The sequence below is a fragment of the Rhodamnia argentea genome, chromosome 7 (assembly GCF_020921035.1).
Source record: "Rhodamnia argentea isolate NSW1041297 chromosome 7, ASM2092103v1, whole genome shotgun sequence".
NCBI lineage: Eukaryota > Viridiplantae > Streptophyta > Magnoliopsida > Myrtales > Myrtaceae > Rhodamnia > Rhodamnia argentea.
In genome coordinates this window covers 23,548,419-23,567,344 of record NC_063156.1, presented here as the reverse complement: position 1 = coordinate 23,567,344, position 18,926 = coordinate 23,548,419, and the positions used below count along the sequence as shown (strand labels likewise).

At 41.2% G+C, this 18,926-nt stretch overlaps 1 protein-coding gene and 1 long non-coding RNA gene across 2 annotated transcripts; one reads left to right on the top strand and one right to left on the bottom strand.

Moving 5' to 3' along the window:
• LOC115734660 lies at positions 1–2,156 on the top strand. Its single transcript, XM_030665538.2, has 2 exons — positions 1–317; positions 1,464–2,156. Exons 1-2 carry the CDS (start codon positions 156–158, stop codon positions 2,016–2,018), a joined length of 717 nt encoding a protein of 238 aa, XP_030521398.1. The 5' UTR covers positions 1–155; the 3' UTR covers positions 2,019–2,156.
• A 1,578-nt stretch (positions 2,157–3,734) lies between these two features.
• Positions 3,735–6,800, bottom strand: LOC125315871. The gene is made up of 4 exons (XR_007199152.1): positions 6,129–6,800; positions 4,597–4,708; positions 4,152–4,390; positions 3,735–3,998 (listed from the first exon to the last, which is right to left on the bottom strand). It is a non-coding gene; the product is annotated as an uncharacterized LOC125315871 (long non-coding RNA).
• Positions 6,801–18,926: the final 12,126 nt, after the last annotated feature.

Sequence of the window (18,926 nt, the reverse complement as noted above, 5' to 3'; positions counted from 1 at the left end):
CTTTTTGGCTTGGCTGCATTGAAGCAGAGCAGAGGATCACCTCGCCTTCTCTGTTACCGTCGTGTCGTTAACCTTTCCCTTGCCTTACTCTGTGAATCCCCATTTCACTGTTTCTGTATCGCCGATCACACAGGCTCGCGCACAGAGGAGAGAAAATGGAGGAAGAGAGAGTGGACTACGTGCTGGTGCCGCTCGGGCTGCTGATAGTGGGGGCGTACCACGCGTGGCTACTGGTCACCATCGTTCGGAACCCTAGGCGCACCGTCGTTGGCCTCAACGCCGAGTCTCGCCACCAGTGGGTTCACTCTCTCATGACCGTCAGTCTCTCTCTCTCTCTCTCTCTCTCTCTCCCTCTCCCTCCCTCCCCCTCTAACCAACGATTTTCACTTGAACGAGTAGAGCTTCGCTTCGTTTGTTCATCCGTTTGGGCTCATCCCAGCTCTGTGCTTATGATTCCGGGTCATCCCACTGTTGTTTCGCTCAATGGGTGTTTGGAGTTTACGAGTCCTCGGTAATGGGCACAAGCAGGGCTCTGTGTTTAGGGGGAAAAAAGGTGAACTTGGTGTATGCCTTTGCTGTAATTCATGTCGAGCTCAAACTATGTGAGAGGCCAGTAAGTACTACATGTGTGAGAAAGCAATTGCCGTTGATCAGCTCAGAAAGAGTAGCTCCAAAACTTGGTGTGCTTCTTCTACTAGTAGTCCTTTTCTCCCCCTCAGATTACTTGTTGAGAGTTGCATTATAGGCAAATGCGCTTCGGACGCATATTTCGACAAATTAAATCTTGGGAGGAAATGAACGTGACAACGTATGGTTTAGTTCATGATTGCCTTCGGTTCTGCTTTGCAGACAGTTGAACCTTTGGTTCTGCTTCATAGATAAGTTAAATTTTGCCGGTCCAATAGCGCCTGGTTTTTGGCCACTAAACAGAAAACTTAGCGTGTTTTGTACTGTCGGGAGGAGTGCATAACAGATTCAGAAAGAATATCTGAACTCACTGTTCATATGTTATTAGGATTGTGAAAGAAAAAATCAACTTGTTTATGCTGCTCTTTCATCTATGGAAAAATGCTCAACCTGTGATCCCTGCACTGTCTTGTTGTCAGCTATCTTTCTTTTACCCAAAGCATCATTGGTAAGTTACAAGAGAGGAGGAGCAGAACAAGGCAAAAGCATATTTCTCTAGATCAGAGGATTGAATATGGTAATTGGATGCCGATGTCTGTTGTTTGGGGCACAGCTGTGTTTCTTTCCAATCGACATAGTCATTGGTCATGCATGTATATCTCTGTTCAATGTGAGAGCATGACCCAATTTGGATTTTACAAAGTATATTCCAATCAACTCCAAACTCTAGTACGGAAAATTGAACCTTGAGAAATATCAGCTGGTTTGCAGTTGTGCCATTATGATGTGATTCATATCTGACCTTTTGAAGCGCTACATCCATTTCGGTGTTTCAGGATCCCCTGAAGAATGGTGTTTTGGCAGTCCAGACAATACGCAACAATATTATGGCATCAACGCTCTTGGCAACGACGGCAATCACACTCAGTTCGCTGATCAGTGTTTTCGTAAGCAGCTCAACCAGCTCTACTGCTGCTTCGCAACTGGTTTATGGCAACCAGACCGCTATAATCACTTCTATAAAGTACTTTGCTATACTCGTATGCTTCCTTGTGGCTTTCCTCTGCAATGTGCAGTCCATCAGATACTACGCTCATGTCAGTTTCTTGGCCACCTTGCCCACATCCAAAGGCAAAAAGGATTCCATTGAATACGCCGCCCGGAACTTGAACCGGGGAAGCTTCTTTTGGTCCTTGGGATTACGGGCATTCTATGTGTCGTTTCCTCTCTTCCTCTGGATCTTCGGGCCGATACCGATGTTTGTCTGCTGCGTCATGATGTCATGTGTTCTTTATTTCTTGGACACAACCACCAGTTTTACACGGGAAATGCACTGTCACTCGCTGAAAGAGGAGATAAAGCCTGATGATCTGGAGTCATCTGTTTCATAAGTGCTGATGGTAACGGATAAGTCTGTCGTGATTGAATGATTATTAGCTTGTTACATGTGTATAGTTTCTCTGTAAGGGGTTAAACTCATGTCGCCTTATGCGCTTTTGTTGTAATCTAATTGGTGGTAGTAAACATTAGCGATCGGCATCATATTGACTGCACTTTGGCAGTGGATATTTGGCGTTCTTTGCTTTTGTATATACCTGTTCACGGTAAAGAAGACGGGAAGAGCCATAGAAGTATATTTGCTCTGTGTGTGATTTTGTCTCATAATCGACAATTTCGAAACTAGGCGTTCGGTGCTTCACACAACTTGGGGAAACCTTAGGTTCCTCAACATAAACTTTGGAATCATGACAAAAACAACTTGCTTCATATGTAACTTGTGAATGCTTGCGACTCTGTTCTTGATGGTTTCCTCTCACATCTCAGGGAAGTGAACAAGTTTGAGGATTTCAATCTCCACCGTACTCTACTCAGAGGGAAGAATTGTGGCTCAAACCTCTAGTATCACTGTTTAATCTGCAAAATCTCGTGTCTTTGCATATATAGCGACTCCGTTCTTCTTCTTTTTGTCTTTTGGCTCGCATCGAAGCACAGCATCATTGTCTCCGAACCGAATTTGTTCCGGGCACACTTGCTTTCAAATCCTTTCCTTGTACCTCTCCATGCTTGGCCAGATGCGTCTCCTGAGTTTTAAGGCATCTCTGATTCTTGATGGTGCCGTTGCTTCAACCATTTATCCATCCTCAGCTTCTCAGACCTTCTCAGTTGATATATTCTCTCTTTCTGGTGATCAATTTTGTCTTTGAGATACATCTGAAATCTTGCCACTTTTACTTGATTTGATTCTGCAAGTTGATCATTCGGTGGTTATGAGTCCAAAAGCATGGATACCAAAGAAAGTGAAGCTCGTTCTGCACGACGTTCGAATTGATGATTTTAAGTACGCGACTTGAGCACAAACTTTTACCTACAGAGTCACATTGGCGCGACCGAGTGTATATACTTAAATATACAACATTGGAGAGCGATTGTAGAGCGTGCATTTTTTTACTGGCCAAATGACAAGCTGACTAATCCAACTTATGCCGTGGCGATGTCATAGTTATGAGCTGAAAATTAAGCACGACATTCAGAGTGATCATTTGAATGATGATCTTTCCATCTCTGCACGACGGTAAAACAAAGAAGAAAGTTACCGAAACGGTAACCAAATGAATTAACAAAAGAGAAATGTGGAGTGTAAGCCTAAGGTATATATGTTTTGCACCGTAGACAACTTGAACAATGTCTCATGGACATAACTTAGGAGAACTATTCAAAGATGTATCAGTTGCATCAAAGAATCATAACCTGCTGTGTTCTGTAAAGTGTTCCAAACTTGCTAGTTTAGATTTGCCATGTAAAACCAGCGTGAGAGCAAAATCTCGAGTCTGAACTCCTCTTCTCCACCACAAACGACGACTTTTAGCAATGTCCCTTTCGATTTCCTAAGTCATCGTGTTCAAATTATTCGTGTTTTGAGCTACACAGAGATTTTGGCTCGCGTCTTACACGGTCCATAAGCTTAGCAGCGTAATGATTTCCACATCATAGTACCTAAGACTAAATAGATAATGTTAGGAGGAGAAATATTAGGTACTCCCGGGACTCCATGTCACCGTGATCCCCAACTAATCACAATGCCCCCCGTGCGCCACGTCAGCGGGCCTGTGGTTGGGATTCCACAAGAAAGAAAGCAATGTCAAACAGAGCAGAGCCTCAAAAGCAATCTCTTCGATCTTCGTAGAGCATGGTCCAATTCTCTAAAGTCATAGCACTTCATGTCTTGACGAACCTCTTCGACGAAAATGGAAGGCCTATGCCTATAGGCAATTTCCTTTCTGACAGACCTAGAGTGTATCAGTCAATCTCTGTACGGATGTAGACACTACGAGAAATCGTGTTCCCTAGCAAACCTAGCACACGTCAAATGCCTACATGGGGTGGAAATCTTTGTTTACATAAGTATGACTTGCCAGTTTTGTCATGATACTCATTCGCTTTCATGTAATTTTTGGGGCAAAACCTTTCCCAAAAACATGTCAAGGCACGTGAAAGAAAAATATAAATCAAAGTTGAAAACATACAGATGAGAGATCTTGAAATGCAACACCAATCATCAGCTCGGGGATTCCGAGGTGATGGTAAGTGGTTTCACAGTGCAAAATGGTAAAGATGACCCTAAGCTGAGTGAACATGGATTCTAAGACATCTTTCTTGACCTTTGATCTTGAGCTTCCTCAAGTAATCTCCATTCCAAGCGCGCTTCTGACACCCCCAAGCGAAGCACTAGCCCAAGATTTGCATGCATGCTGATCATTCTGATCTATCATCAGTAAGAAATTTAATGCTGATTAGGGTAATGAATTTTCATTGCAAAACCCCGCTGGCGTATTTTCTGCAGACAATGTGATTTTAGTCACAAGTGTGCACCAATGAACTAAACAGACTAGTGTATATGCGTCAAGGCCCCTTGTGAAAACTGGACTTCTCTATTGTCAGTGAGCGATAGACAAGTCCAGTGATAGTTACCGGACGTAGGAATACTTATGTACATGGCCTCCCTCTTCTTCGTTGTGTGCTCCGCGCCAAAGCTGTTAGTCTGGATCCCAAATGTTTGGGATACACATCAGATGCCAGTTCACTACAAAGGTAGAAAAAAAATAAAGGACAGATCTGTAAGCTTAAAAAAGTAAATAGATTGCTCCCAAAACTTAATTAAGCTTCTAAACATGTAAATCGAGCACAAACTTTAGTCCAACATTTGCAGATGCTTTTTCCTTAATCATAGTCGCAACAAGGCAAAAGGGGAAGAAAGAACAAACCTAACCCATTGTATACTGTTACTGTTACAACACTGTCATTGTCAATTCTGAATGAATGTTTGATGCCAATGAGGTTTCAAATTAGCAATGGCAGTTCTCAGAACAATCAAAAGAACAATCTCGCCCACCAACCAAGTGCCAAGTGGTACTTTGGTATCCACATCTAGCTACTTATCATTTTGTTGGCGAATCACCTCTGGCTACTTGTAATGTGAACCATGATGCCTTAGCATGTGCCCAGCAATTTAGAGTATACAACTTATACTGTTGGTCTGATATCTGATTATTCTTTCCCATCCATTTAGTAGTTCGATTTCTTTCCAAGGGAAGCAACTCCCAATGGAAGATAGATTTCAATTTCATGTGAAAAAGCATAAAAGATCAGAGCCAAAGACCTATCAAACAATGACCAGCTATCACAGATGAAGTTCTTGAAATGAATTATGACCTTCAGGAATTCTCCACCAGACCATGAGCCCTCGTAAACCTTTAGAGGGTATCTTCAATTCATTCACTCTGAACAAAAGCCAACTTCAAGATTTCAATAAACGCTCCATCAGATCTTTCTTATTTTTCACTTCAATATTTTGTAGGGTTAATACCATAGAAAACCCAAAACCGATATACATATGACAAATTTACTCCAAACTATTTTTTTAACCACAAAAAAATTCAAATTGGTACACTTGTGACAATTTTACTCCAAATTGGTACATCTATGACAAATTTACCCTTTGTTAATTTTCGTTAAATCTAACTATTAAAGTGCTAAGTTATATGACATGTGGCAATTGACGGGTGTACCAACTTAGGATTTTTATTCTCTATTTGTCACATGTGTATTAGTTTGAAATTTTTTGTGATGTTAACCCAATTTAGCAAAGGAAAAATTTGTCATAGGTATACCAATTTGGAGTTTTTCGTGGTAAAAAATATTAGTTTAGGGTAAATCTATCATATGTATACCAATTTAGGGTTCTTGGGGGTAAAAAAAATAGTTTATGGTAAATTTGTCACAACTATACTAGTTTGGGGTTTTCGTGCAAAAAAAAATAATTTGAGATAAATTTGTCACAAGTGCACCAATTTGAAATTTTTCATGGCATTAACCCTATTTAACACAAGCTTCCCTAACTCTATATTGAGTGAATCACTTATTAAAAGCTAGTTGTTAAGGTGAGAGAGCCCCAAACTATATAAACCAGACATTACCTTGAATGTGTAGTCCAAGTTCAATACCTTGCAATTAGGATCAAAACAGAAAACTGTCTTAAGTTGCTCTCTTCCTTCCTTCTCCAGTAGCAGACTGCAAAAGGGGAACTGAAGAAGAAGGAATACTCTACACATAACTCAAGTGAGTAAGGAATAATTAGCGTGTTCAAAGAAAAATAATGTTTCAGCACGCAAGAAAGGCCTAGAGGTTCAATGGTGGACAAAACTCAAATCAGTTAGATTTCACTAAACAAAACAAGAAAAATAATAAAAAAGAAGACCCATTTCAAAACATCTCATTTTGAAATCAGAAGGACATATACAAAGCAAAACTACATGGAGGAAATAATATTAATGAGCTGAGAAATAGAGGGGCTGAAGAGGGTGGTATGACAGAAGCATAAAGAGCACAAAGGAGTGAGATGCAGAAACACTCTCCAATGGCACATCCTCATCATCTGTGCTCTCTATCTTCTGTCAACAACACCAGCATACCCCTCTCTCTCTCTCTCTCTCTCTCTCTCCAACAAGAATCAAAACAATTTCAAAGTTTAGCCGAAAAGACAGAAACTGGCAGCCTTTTTGATGATACATGATCTTCTCCCTCTCCCTGCTGGCTAGAGACCACTGCTGCCTCCTAGGGTTTCAGATGATAAAAGTGAAAAGGCAGTTAAGTTACTTTATCAGGAAAGGATAGGGTTTCTTGGGTTGGGAGATGATGACCTATGAGAGGCTCCAACAGGCCGTAGCTTCTATTTATAGTAAGAAGAGGGAATGCAGATTGGCTAAAGATGGGCGTGGATTCTGGTTTTTTAGTGTACTTAGCAAACACAAACGTCTTTTCTGTACCAGCACTACTTTTTTTAACCGTTTTTCTTTTCTTTCCTAAATTGTAAAGAAAGCTTTTAACCTAATACTCAGACAATACTATTAATTATTTCTGATCATATGATCTCTTAATTAATAAACATTTTATGCAAAATACGAGGTGATTGTGTGTAGATGTACGGTTGAAATTATATTGTCATACTGTCGAAGAAGCATTTTTAATAGTAAATAACAAATATCTTGAAAAGTTCTCAAGAAACCATACCCAATAAATCAAGAAATACCCATTTCACCAGAATGATGTAAAGGCATCTAGACAAACCCCTCTTTTATTGCCGGACAAGAGCTGACCTAACATGCCCTAGCTTTGAAGACACCTCTCTCTCTCTCTCTCTCTCTCTCTCTCTCTCTCTTAAAGATAGATCTTTTTGAAACCCTAATGGCCCCTCCACGAGCGCTTAGAGTCTTTGCCAAAGATGCTACGTGGTGGAACAGCAACCAATGGCAAAACAAAGAGATGCGAGGAAGCATCGAGTCACTGCGCGGATATTCTGGAAGTGGACAAAGGTGGAGTTCTTTGGCAGATGATTACGATTGTAGCTCTAGAGACCGAATCTAGTCACGCCCAGCTAAAATCATGGCGAAAGACTAGTGACCTCCTGTTGCTCGCCATCGCTTTGGTCTGCAATAAGCCAGCTGAAGCATGAATATCGAGCAAGTAGAGTCTGCAGCGTAGAATATTTGCTCGGGAGTTATATATGTTTCTTATTCTAAAGTTTCCTCTAATCACATTGTGACAGAAATGATCTTTTCGGCCGGACAATACTTGAATGATAGTTTTCCATAGCGCAAATAAGAGTAAGGATACTCCGGCATATTTTGGCCGGTTATGTCATCGTGATTTATGCTAAAGTACATTGAAATAGCTAAAACATTTGGCTGTAAGGCGAGTCTTATGTTCATGTGATTTTCTTTCTGTCTAACAATTAAAAACTTTTGAACTAACTAACAAGTAATATCATTTGGTGCGGATCCAATGATATTGTCACCAAATTATTAGGAGGTGAAAGAAAGTAACCGTCTTATTTTTTTTCCTTTTAAATTAAAGCAATTGACTTATTAAAGGCCCAAATCTGAGACCATCATTGATTTGATTAATATGACAAATATTAAACATATTAAGCTAATTGTCACATATTTGGATCGTACTCCGTGTTGTAACATTATATCCAAGTGAGAAATGTGCCAATAGGCACACGGCCCTATTGATAAGGAATTGGGGAGGTTGGAGATGCTAGTATCATAGGTGCGGAATTCGGCTCTCATGATCTGCAAAGAGGTAGAGCAAAAATCAGAAAAATGATAACTAAAGATAGAACAAACCGACAAGACAAAGTGATAAATGAGAATTTATATATTTGAAAAGTATTGGAGAATCAAAAGATCACAAAGCACAAAGCTTATCCCTCATCTCTTTGCCTTGCAACTTGCCAAGAAGCCCGGAAGAGGATAATAACCCAACAATTTAACCACAAAAGAAAAAGGCAAAAGCCAAACATTCTTAAGCATACTTTTACTCATCCTGTCTCTGCTAAAGCGAGAGGGACCCATTCGGGTCACTGATTATGTCCCCCACGCGTCGACACCCCACTTCATCCCTCCATTACTGAGCTTTGATGTTCTCATTTGTATCCCCATGAAATCTCGATTTTTTTAAGGAATATTATAACCTAAATGACATCAAATAATATCTGTTCTTTTCCAAAAAAAGGACAAAAGTCGAGTACATTATGGTGGAGATATGATTTGAATGTTAACCGGTGATATCTATCGATTTTAATTACGACTAATTTATTCAGTCAATCCGTGATTAGTTTGATAAATTGGAAAAATGTAATCGTGCATATTTTTTCCTTAAATTTATCTCTCTTGTTAGCATTATAAATAGACTAATGCAATTGTATAGAAAGCAAATCAATACAATACATTGTCTACATTTTCTTCATCTTCTGTCATGGTATCAGAGTTTCCTTTCCTAGCCTAGCTTCCGCAAAAAATTCTCGGGATTGCCTTTGGTTAGTTTTCTAACTTTTTTTTTTTTTTTTTTTTGACCAAGGTTCCGCGCGGCCGGCGAGCTTTGCTCAACACAGCGGTGGAGCACGACTAGTCCTCGGGAGGGGCTAGCGCAGGAGCCCACCATCACGACCCCCCACTTAAGACACCGGCGCCGAGGAGTTTTGAACCCGGGACCTCTCGTGAAAGGAGTTGAACTCAAACCAACTCGGCCACCGATCGGTGGGTCGGTTTTCTAACTTGTTGCAAACCATAATTTGCAAAACAAAGTTAGTACTCCAAGTAGGAATTCACCTTTTCATCAACTATACCATGGGCAACAATCAAAATTCAAGTTCCAATGAAAATCATGTTCTCGACATACCTATGTTGGAGGGAGATCTCAATTCATCGCGAAACCAAACTTCAGATCAAACTTATCCGACACAAGGAGAGCGGTCTTCCATCCAAAACCCTATTGGTTCTGTTCAATATCTTGGTGCAACCTAGTGGCCACCGGTCCACCGGTTTCCAGTTCAAGGGCAATGGACATAAATAGCTTTGGGCTTTGGAACTCAGCTAAATGGAAGAGAGATGGTTCCTCCTATTCTTGGGACCAACCCGAATAGTGGGACAGGCTGGTCGCCTCCTCCGACGGGTTTACGAGGAAATCCCTACTCAGGTTTTGAACCCAATTACTTGCCCTTTGCCATTCGGGCCACCGGTAGCCGTCCGAACTTGGCGATCTACTCTATACATCATCGGCAAATGGACCGGAGTTGCGGCTTATCAACCTGTCTCTCGCCGGACCAGAAAATTACAGCACTCGGGCTCGGGACTTCCTGCGAGCCTTGGTCACAAAGGAAAAAAATGGCTTCCACGATGGAAGCGTGCCCTTTCCGACCGATGACCGACTATGGCGACACCGGCACAAATGCAACTAGCTCGTTCACACCTGGATCGGGAATTGCTTGACTCCGGAGGTCGCAGCCGGACTCCCACCGATCGAAGACTCAAAGATGATTTGGGACAACATACGTGAGATGTATGGTAAGCTTGATTGGGCTAAGCTATTCTCTCTTACGCAGGCGTTGACGGAGTTGAAGCAAGGAAACTAAACAGTCACCACTTGCTTCAATTGGCTCTCGGCTCCGTAGAAAGAGCTCGAGGCGGCCGAAGACAACTTGAGGGACCCGATGAGACACTCCAACAATACCGAGCTATAAAGGAGAGAGAGAGAGAGAGAGAGAGAGAGAGAGAGAGAGAGAGAGAGAGAGAGAGAGAGAGAGAGAGAGAGAGAGAGAGAGAGAGAGAGAGAAGACGTCTCGATTCTTACTAATCCTCAACAAAAGCTTTTCACCTTTCGGATCACAAATCCTCGCCATGGAGCCCGTGTCGCCGCTTGGCTGGATCTACCAAATGGCTGTCCAAGAGGAAAGCCAGCGGTTAGCCACAACTAAACATATATGGGTGGGTGAAGGCGTGACCCTAGTTGCCTTCCCATCTAGATCGGTTCTTGTCGAATCGATGAATGGAGGTTCTAGGGTTTCTAGAGCTCGATGAGTGGTTGCTGCAAGGGTGGAAAATGAAGGAAACCCTAGAGGGTTCCGCACAAACGGCTTAGATCAAAAGTTTGAATCGGATGGTTATTATTCAATCATCAACACAGCCGAATCGAACGGCTCTCATTAGGCCACGTCAATGCCCGCTTACAAGTTATCCAACGGTCCACGAAGTGCCACGTCATCGTGGAAATATAGTGGGCAAAATTCCAAACCTAAAGGTAAATTTGTGAATATTGCAAACGCCCGCACCACAATGTTAATACATGTTGGAAACTACATGGAAAACCGAATGATAATGAAAAAAAGGAAAAACAATTTTTTGCTTACTAGGCTTCAGCACAAAGAACCGATGGGGCACATCAGACAATTACTCAAGACCAATACCAAAATATCATGAAAGTTATGAGTCAATTAAACACTAGCAACAAGAATGTGAGTTTTTCAAGTGCTTTTTTTTGCAAGAGGAATTCAGTTTCAGTTGATGCATGGATAATTAATTCGGGTGCCGGTGACCACATAATCTGCAATGAGCGATTATTTTTTCATGTTCGAAATTCTTCAATGTCGATACGTCTTCCAAATGGGAACATCACCTATGTTACCAAGATTGGCACTATTCATCTCACTCTGAATATTGTCCTTAAAAATGTTCTATACATCCTGGATTTTGAATTCAACCTCCTGTCTGTTTCAAAAGTCTACGAGGATAATTCTTGTCATGCTGTATTCAATTCCGAAAATTGTTGTTTTCGGGACCGTTCGACCGACAAACCGATGGACTTGGGTAATGTTGCACAAGGTTTATATTTCTAGATTGAAGACTCTAATTTATTGAATAAAAGCATTTATTGTAATGCAACCACCATTAATAAAACTCTCCTTTATCATCAATGTTTGGGTCATAGTGTGCGTTTTCCTCATCCAAAATGTTCAATATGCCCTTGGCAAAACAATCTCGAGCATCTTTTCCAAGTTGTACTTCTCGAGCTACAAGTGCTTTTTCTTTAATCCATATAGATATCGGGGTCCTTACCATATCCCACATCGTGACGCATCCCGTTTTTTCCTTATGATTGTCGATAATTATACTCGTGCCACTTGGGCTTTTCTTATGCAATCCAAGAGTCAAACATTTTCTTATCTATCAAATTTTCTTTCCTTGATTAAAAATCAATTCGACAAAACTGTCCAATGAATTTGTACAGACAATGGGCGTGAATTCTTCACTAATGAATGCACATCTTTTCTCTCTTCTCACGGGATACTCCATGAAAGCTCTTGCATTTATACTCCCCAACAAAATGGGATTGTTGAGCACAAACATAGACATTTCTTAAAAGTGGCTTGAGCACTCAAATACCAACCTTCAATTCCCAAGACTTATTGGGGAGATTGTGTGGTCATGGCAGCCTATTTGATTAATTGCATGCCGACACGAATTCTTGATGGGCGAACTCCTTTCAAGATGCTTTATGGAAAACAGCCGATGATTGATCATCTTAGAGCATTTGGCTGTTTCTGTTATGAATCCTCATGCCACTTAATGTATTTTTCATGGGATATCCTCCTCTACAAAAAGAATATCATGTTATGGAAATATCTATAGAGAATTTTTTTATAAGTAGAGATGTGGTTTTTCATGAAGATATATTTCCATTTCGAGAGGTGGCATCTTCGTCTCAATCATCTAGCTTATCATCGGATCATCGTCAATTCCTATCAGAAGAAGACTTATCTATGGCTTCTCAATATATCCTTGTTGCACCAGAATTATCTATGCCGGTAATGAGGGATTCTTTGCATCAAGAAGTTGAATCACCAGTATTACCACCCGAGGATATTCGTTTACCCACTCCACCAGCCGCATCTCCACAACAATTTACCCATGAGGCCTCTCCGCTAGTTCCCGAACGGATAACAACTAAGCAACCTCGACGTTACGGACGCCATGTTCACCCACCCACATGGACAAAAGACTACATATATCCTACATTGGGTTTTTTAGGTACACAATATCCTATATCCTCATATGTCTCATTTAGTCAACTATCACTATAACATATGTGTCGCATTAGTCGCATTTCCAAGGAATAGGAACCATCTTCTTATAATGAAGCAGCATGTGATCCACGATAGCAAAATGCAATGGAGGCTGAAATAAATGGCCTCATGGAGAATCACACGTGTGATATTGTTCCATTACCTCCAAACCGAAAGCCGATTGGCTGCAAATGGGTATACAAGATTAAATTCAAGGCAGATGGCTCTATTGAATGATACAAGGCTCGTTTGGTTGCTAAGGGATTTACACAATGAGAAAGTTTTGATTATCATGAGTCTTTTTCTCTAGTCTCCAAAAAGGTAACTATTCGCTCTTTTTTATCCATTGATGCCATTCGCAATTGGCTATTGCATCAAATGGATGTTCACAATGCCTTTCTACATGGGGATATGGATGAAGAAATCTATATAGAGCTTCCTTAGGGTTTACGAAGATAAAGGGAGTCTCGAGTATGTCGTCTCCGTAAATCCATGTATGGGCTTGAACATGCTTCTAGGCAATGGTATGCCAAGTTCACTACTGCCCTAACAAGTTCATTTTTTCAGCACTCCAAACATGATAACACCCTCTTCACAAGGAATGAAGGTACTTCATCAATTTATTTGCTAATATATGTTGATGATATACTTGTCATGGGGAATAATGCCTTTGATGTTGAAAGATTCAAAGAATTTCTACATTCTACTTTCCACATCAAAGATTTGGAACCTCCCAAATATTTTTTTGGCATCGAAATAGCTCGTTCCGACAAGGGAATTTGCCTTAGTCAACGGAAATTCATCTTGGAGATTGTTTTAGAAGCGGGATTGCCAGGATGTAAACCAGCTGTTATACCAATAGAGCAAAATGCAAAGTTGATGACGCATGAATATGATGCGGGTTCATCTATCGGAGATCCATTGCTTAAAGATCCATCGAGATATTAGCGACTTGTTGGAAAATTGATATACCTCACCATGACAAGATATGACATATGCTATCCGATGGAGATACTTAGTCAATTCATGCATAAACCAAAAAAATCCTATATGAATGCAGATCTGAAGGTTGTGAAATATTTAAAGGGATGCTAAGGACTTGGTATATTTTTGTCTCGTGATTGCAATATGAAGATGACAGTCTCATGCGATACTGATTATGTTACTTGCTTGATGACCGGAAGATCCATCACCGGCTTTTGCATCAAATTGGGAAGATCATTGATCTCATGGAAGACTAAGAAACAATCAACTGTTTCACCGTCATCAGCCGAATCAGAGTATCGTGCTATGGCAAAAACTGTCTGGGAAATAGTCCGGATACGAGGTATATTCTTTGATCTTGGGGTAGAAATCGATGGACCAAGCGACTTGTTTTGTGACAATGATGCAGCACTCAAACTAGCGGCAAACCTAATCTTTCATGAAAGAACAAGGCATATTGAAGTTGATTGCCATTTTACTTGAGACAAAATTTGAGAAGGGATCCTTATAACAAGAGGAATCGGAACCGAAGAACAACCTGCGTACATCTTCACCAAGCCACTATGTCAAAGGCCACATACATACCTACTAAGCAAGCTAGGCGTCCTCGATATATACGGGCTACCAACTTGAGGGGGAGTGTTGGAGATATGATTTGATTGGTAATCGGTGATATCGATCTTGATTACGGATTAATTGATTTAGTCAATCCATGATTGATTTGATGAATTGGGAAAATGTAATCGTGCATAATTTTTTCCTTATATTTGTCTCTCTTGTTAGCATTATAACTAGATCAATGTAATTGTATAGAAAGTAGATCAATACAATACATTTTCTACGTCTTCTGTCACATTAGCTAGATTAGACCCGGTCACGCAGATATGTCGTCCCATAACTTGCATCGAACGAGTATGCTATTTCATACCCTCTACTCTCCCCAGAAAAAAGAAAAATCAAAATTATAGAAAAGTGAAAAATAAATAATAATAAAGATCCTAAGTTGATTTGCTAATGTCACATATTTTACCCCTTTAATTAGGATAATATTGGATGGAGTTAGGACCCCCGAAAAAACGGCGGTCTTTAGTCTCGTCGCTGGGTTTAACGGTCAGGTGTTGTTCGATCCAGTTCTGTCGCTCCTCGACTGGTCCTTCTCTGTGACGAGGGCGAACTCATGGCTGTGTTAGGGGAGCATTGGATACTGTCTAAAAGTTTATTCTTTCCACTTCTGGCTTGGAATTGTGGGGGTGCCCTGGGATCAGAAGAACAAATTATAGAAGTGGCATCAATTCTAGTTGATCTTGGTCACCTTCGTTTTGACTGATAAGGAATATGGATATGATTATTCACCGCACTACGTATGCATAGCGTCTGACGCACGCTGAATTTTTCAGTTGTGGGCAAGTAGGACAAGGCTGCTGAAATTTGAACCTAAGCTAGGGCTTCGGAATAAGTTCCATGCCTATCATGTGCTGCTGTGTAAATTGCACTTGTCACGACCATTGCCCCATGTATGATCTCAAGTTTTGGACCACGACGCGAATCGGACCACTGATATAACTTGCGCGGACCGATGAGTATTGATTCTTCGTGACCAGAACGAGAATCGGACTTGAAAAGAAAACTATGTCTGGGAAAATCCGGGTTCCCGGCAATTCAACATAACCAAGCAAAAAAGGGAAAAGCCCGTGCTGCATATAACAGCGGTTTTTATTCCATTATGACGTCAAATGATTGGAACATGTCGTGGCGCGCGTACGATCGACTCTAGGAATGACTAGGGATGATCAGGGATGATCTGAGGAGGGGTCTCAGGAGGGATATGATGCTGCCATTTTCCTGGGTTTGGAGGTGGAGGTGGGCTTGGCATGATTCTCCTTCCCAGCTTGCTCTCAATCTCACCTCCTGTGATCATCAGATGACAATCATAGGATCACATCAATTAGACTCGTAAATTACACTCAACTGAGGAAAAATGGAAATTAGTCAGGGCAACATACATGCCAGAGCCAGGAAAAAACGTAAACATTTTTCGAACCGACCCCATGCCATCGAGTCTTTTGACTTGTTTAGAATCGAAAAAATAAAAGAAGGAACAAAGCAGATCGAGATCGAAAGAAATGTCTTCTCTGATGATCACCTGCACGAAGCCGAGAGGGGTGTGCGGCCAGAACCAGGGTCGCGATGACTACCATCTTCAACAAGAGAAGGAAGCGACTCATCGTCCGTGCCTTCACTTCCAACTGCGAGTCCTCTTTTGATTCCTTCCTTCCCCACTTATAAACGAACGAGCCGGCCTCAAGAAAAAAAACATCGTCTTCTCCATTGACTCAACATCAGCAAGATGGTCGACGGCCCATGATATGAATTTCAACGTTCCACGCGGCATTTCGATCCGTTTCAAACGCTTCACTGACTTGGAAACACCGTCACCTTCATTGACTCGTCCTGAGCGAGATTGTCAAACAGCCAATGATGTGGATTTCAACGGCTTCACACACCCATTTGGATCCGTTCAAAGTCTTGGCTGAAAGCGATGTTTTTCGTTTGTTAAATCGCACGTTGTCGTCAGTGGTAACCCAACCAGAAAGTTAAGAAACCAGAGCCCACGTCGTTGTTTATGGTTTTTCTGACTTCCTAGATAACTAAATTATAGTCGAATAGCGACACTTCGATCGTGTTTTCTCTCATCGTTACGTAAACTACATTAGATTAGAGGGCCTGCGATTTCGCAGCCTAAGCTTATCAAATGCTGAACAGAATCGGAGTCGTTCTGGCAATTCCGTAGCCCAATTCCGTTTAGTTGTAGACCCATTGAGGAGCCCAATGAAGCTAAGAAGGCCTCTCAGGCAACGGGGCAATCTTCGACGTCGACGGCCCGAAGGGCGACCCTCACCACCGCAGATCTCCACTGGTCAATGCTCGGCTAATTGACCTTCGGCGGCCAGATCTCTCGAGCGCTTGTCGCACCAGATCTCGACCTCGAATGGTTGACCCTCGACGACCAAATTTCGTGTGTTGATTGTGAGCCTGGCCGCACTGCATTTCCTCCGGTCGACCACCGTCGCACTAGATCTCAACCTCGGCTAGTCGGCCCTCGACAATCAAATCTCGCATGACCCTCGACAAGTTCAGCAGCCCAGTCCAACGCCCACTTAGGTGGTCAAAGCGACATTAACAATGGTCCCTCAAGGGGCTGGTTTTGGTTCGAAATCGCCAATTCTCGGGGCCAACGGCTCTTTCCCTCCGCCCCCCCCCCCTTCCTCCCTTTTTTTTTTTTTAAAAAAGTTTGGAATCGGCCTAGAACCGGCAATTTCGGGCCAATTCAAACAATTTAGAAACCGAGGGCCGGTTCCATTTGGCCATGTCTTTTTGGAGGTAAGAACGTAATGTTAGTAAGGTTCCGAAGGTAAGAAAGACAACCAAAAAAATTAGAGAAAATTCTAAATAAAGATTTTAAGCGAATCTTATTTCAAATAAGAGTCTAAAATGGCATAGCAAGTTTCAAATGAGGGTCTGAAGTAGCCATGGAATCTCAAAAAAGTGTCTAGCCTAAGGGCATTTTCTTCATTTCTCCATTCTGATTTTTTTATTTTCTATTTGTTTTTTCCTTCTTTATTTAAAAAAAAAAAAAACATACACACAACAACAACAACAACAACAACAATAACACACACGGCGAAAAGCCTACCCCTCCCACTTGTGGAGCGGGTCGGCAAAGGCTGACGGGGTTGCCGACTCTCACCAAAATAGGGAGAGAGTGGGGCCCTCTCTCAGATTTGGGCGAAGACCGGGGATGAGCATTCAAGTTCGCACGAAACGGTGAATTGAATTTATAAGTTAATCTTTACATTACTTAAATTTTGTGACATTCCGCGGAGTTACATCCAACTATTTCGAACACGAAAACGTGATTTGGTATTTAAATATTTTAGCGGAAGTATCGAGACAACGTAAAGTGAGATGCCTGTCTCATTATCATTTGTGGGGATGAGTTGAAGTGCTCTTTCCCTGTTTTTTTTTTTTGAAGTTTTTTGGTTGGTTTTGGGTGGCAACGCACGCAAACCCCATCCAGAGAGATCCCGTCGAGAATAGAGGACCCACAAAAAGTCGTAGATCGAGATCAAGTGGCTCGGACTGCGCCACGTCATTCCCTCGGGCCCACCAACCACTCCTTATCCCCCTTCCCGCCATTTTGTTTTCCCGAGAGCAACGTAGGCGGAGGCAGGGCCCAAGGGCGGGGGCCTCTTACCATAGTCGATGGGTAGGAAGTACAGATATTCTTCCGAGGCAATAGTGTCATGTCGGATATGTCTGATATTTTTTTTAATGCGCGACCGATATGTGATCAATAAATATCAGACATTTAATAAGTGGTCAATAGATATCAGACATTGGACACATAATTAGTGCTCCGAACACGCGAATTTAGTATCTCGACAGGCATGGAATCAATTTTAAACATTTTCAACAAATTAAGGGTTGAAATGTAATTCTATCAAAAATAGTTATATACTTAAGTCATATATACTCAGCCGGCTCTAAAAAAATCTAATCGCGAATCTCTAACGGACTATAAAAAGAAAAAACTAATTGATGATATTTTTATATATAATTATCAATTATCATGTCCTAACGTGTCGAAATTCTTCAATTTTTTTTGGAAATGACGTGTCAACATGTCGTGTGGTGTGGTGCCGTGTTGTACATCGCATGTCGTTGTCGGTGTTATTTAGGTCGTTCAATAAAAAATAAATGTAATTTTACTCCTGATTATGGCAAAATTATTTGGTTTGTGTATGGTACGATACTTTATGCAAAACTAGCCACAAATATATATATCTAGTTATCATATTTTGTCTCCGTTTGTTCGGGAATAATAAATAATTTGCGAAATATTATCTTAAAAACAAATACTTTTCTCACTATAAATAATTAGCCATGTTGACACCTAAATTTTGACTAGTCATTTAGTCATTAATTGCATTTGAAAATTAGGGACTAAGTTTAGTCCCTACCAAAAATTAATATTCTGCATTGGCATCTATTGCATTACATTTTGCATTCAACCGAACCAGATGGGCAATAGATGAACTTAATTGAATACTTTGAACTTAATAAAGATAAGCCCACGGTGACATAAATTTAGACTCGCCCATTAATCTCATGTCAAACTTAAGGCCAAATGATTTACGAGGTCAATGATTTTGGGCTCTTAAGTAGCCGACGGTGTGAAAAAATAAAGGCATATACTCAATTAAGGAAAGTGGGTCTCCCGATGGTCGAATCTTGATCAAGAAAGGGCACAGAATATTTCTTTGTCTTGAAGGAAAATCAAAGATAATATATTCTA

Bases quoted from the DNA above. Each gene is read 5' to 3' on its own strand.
- LOC115734660 (XM_030665538.2), top strand. From the start codon at position 156: ATGGAGGAAGAGAGAGTGGACTACGTGCTGGTGCCGCTCGGGCTGCTG. The intron at 318-1,463 runs GTCAGTCTCTCT...TCGGTGTTTCAG, and splicing joins GGGTTCACTCTCTCATGACC to GATCCCCTGAAGAATGGTGT.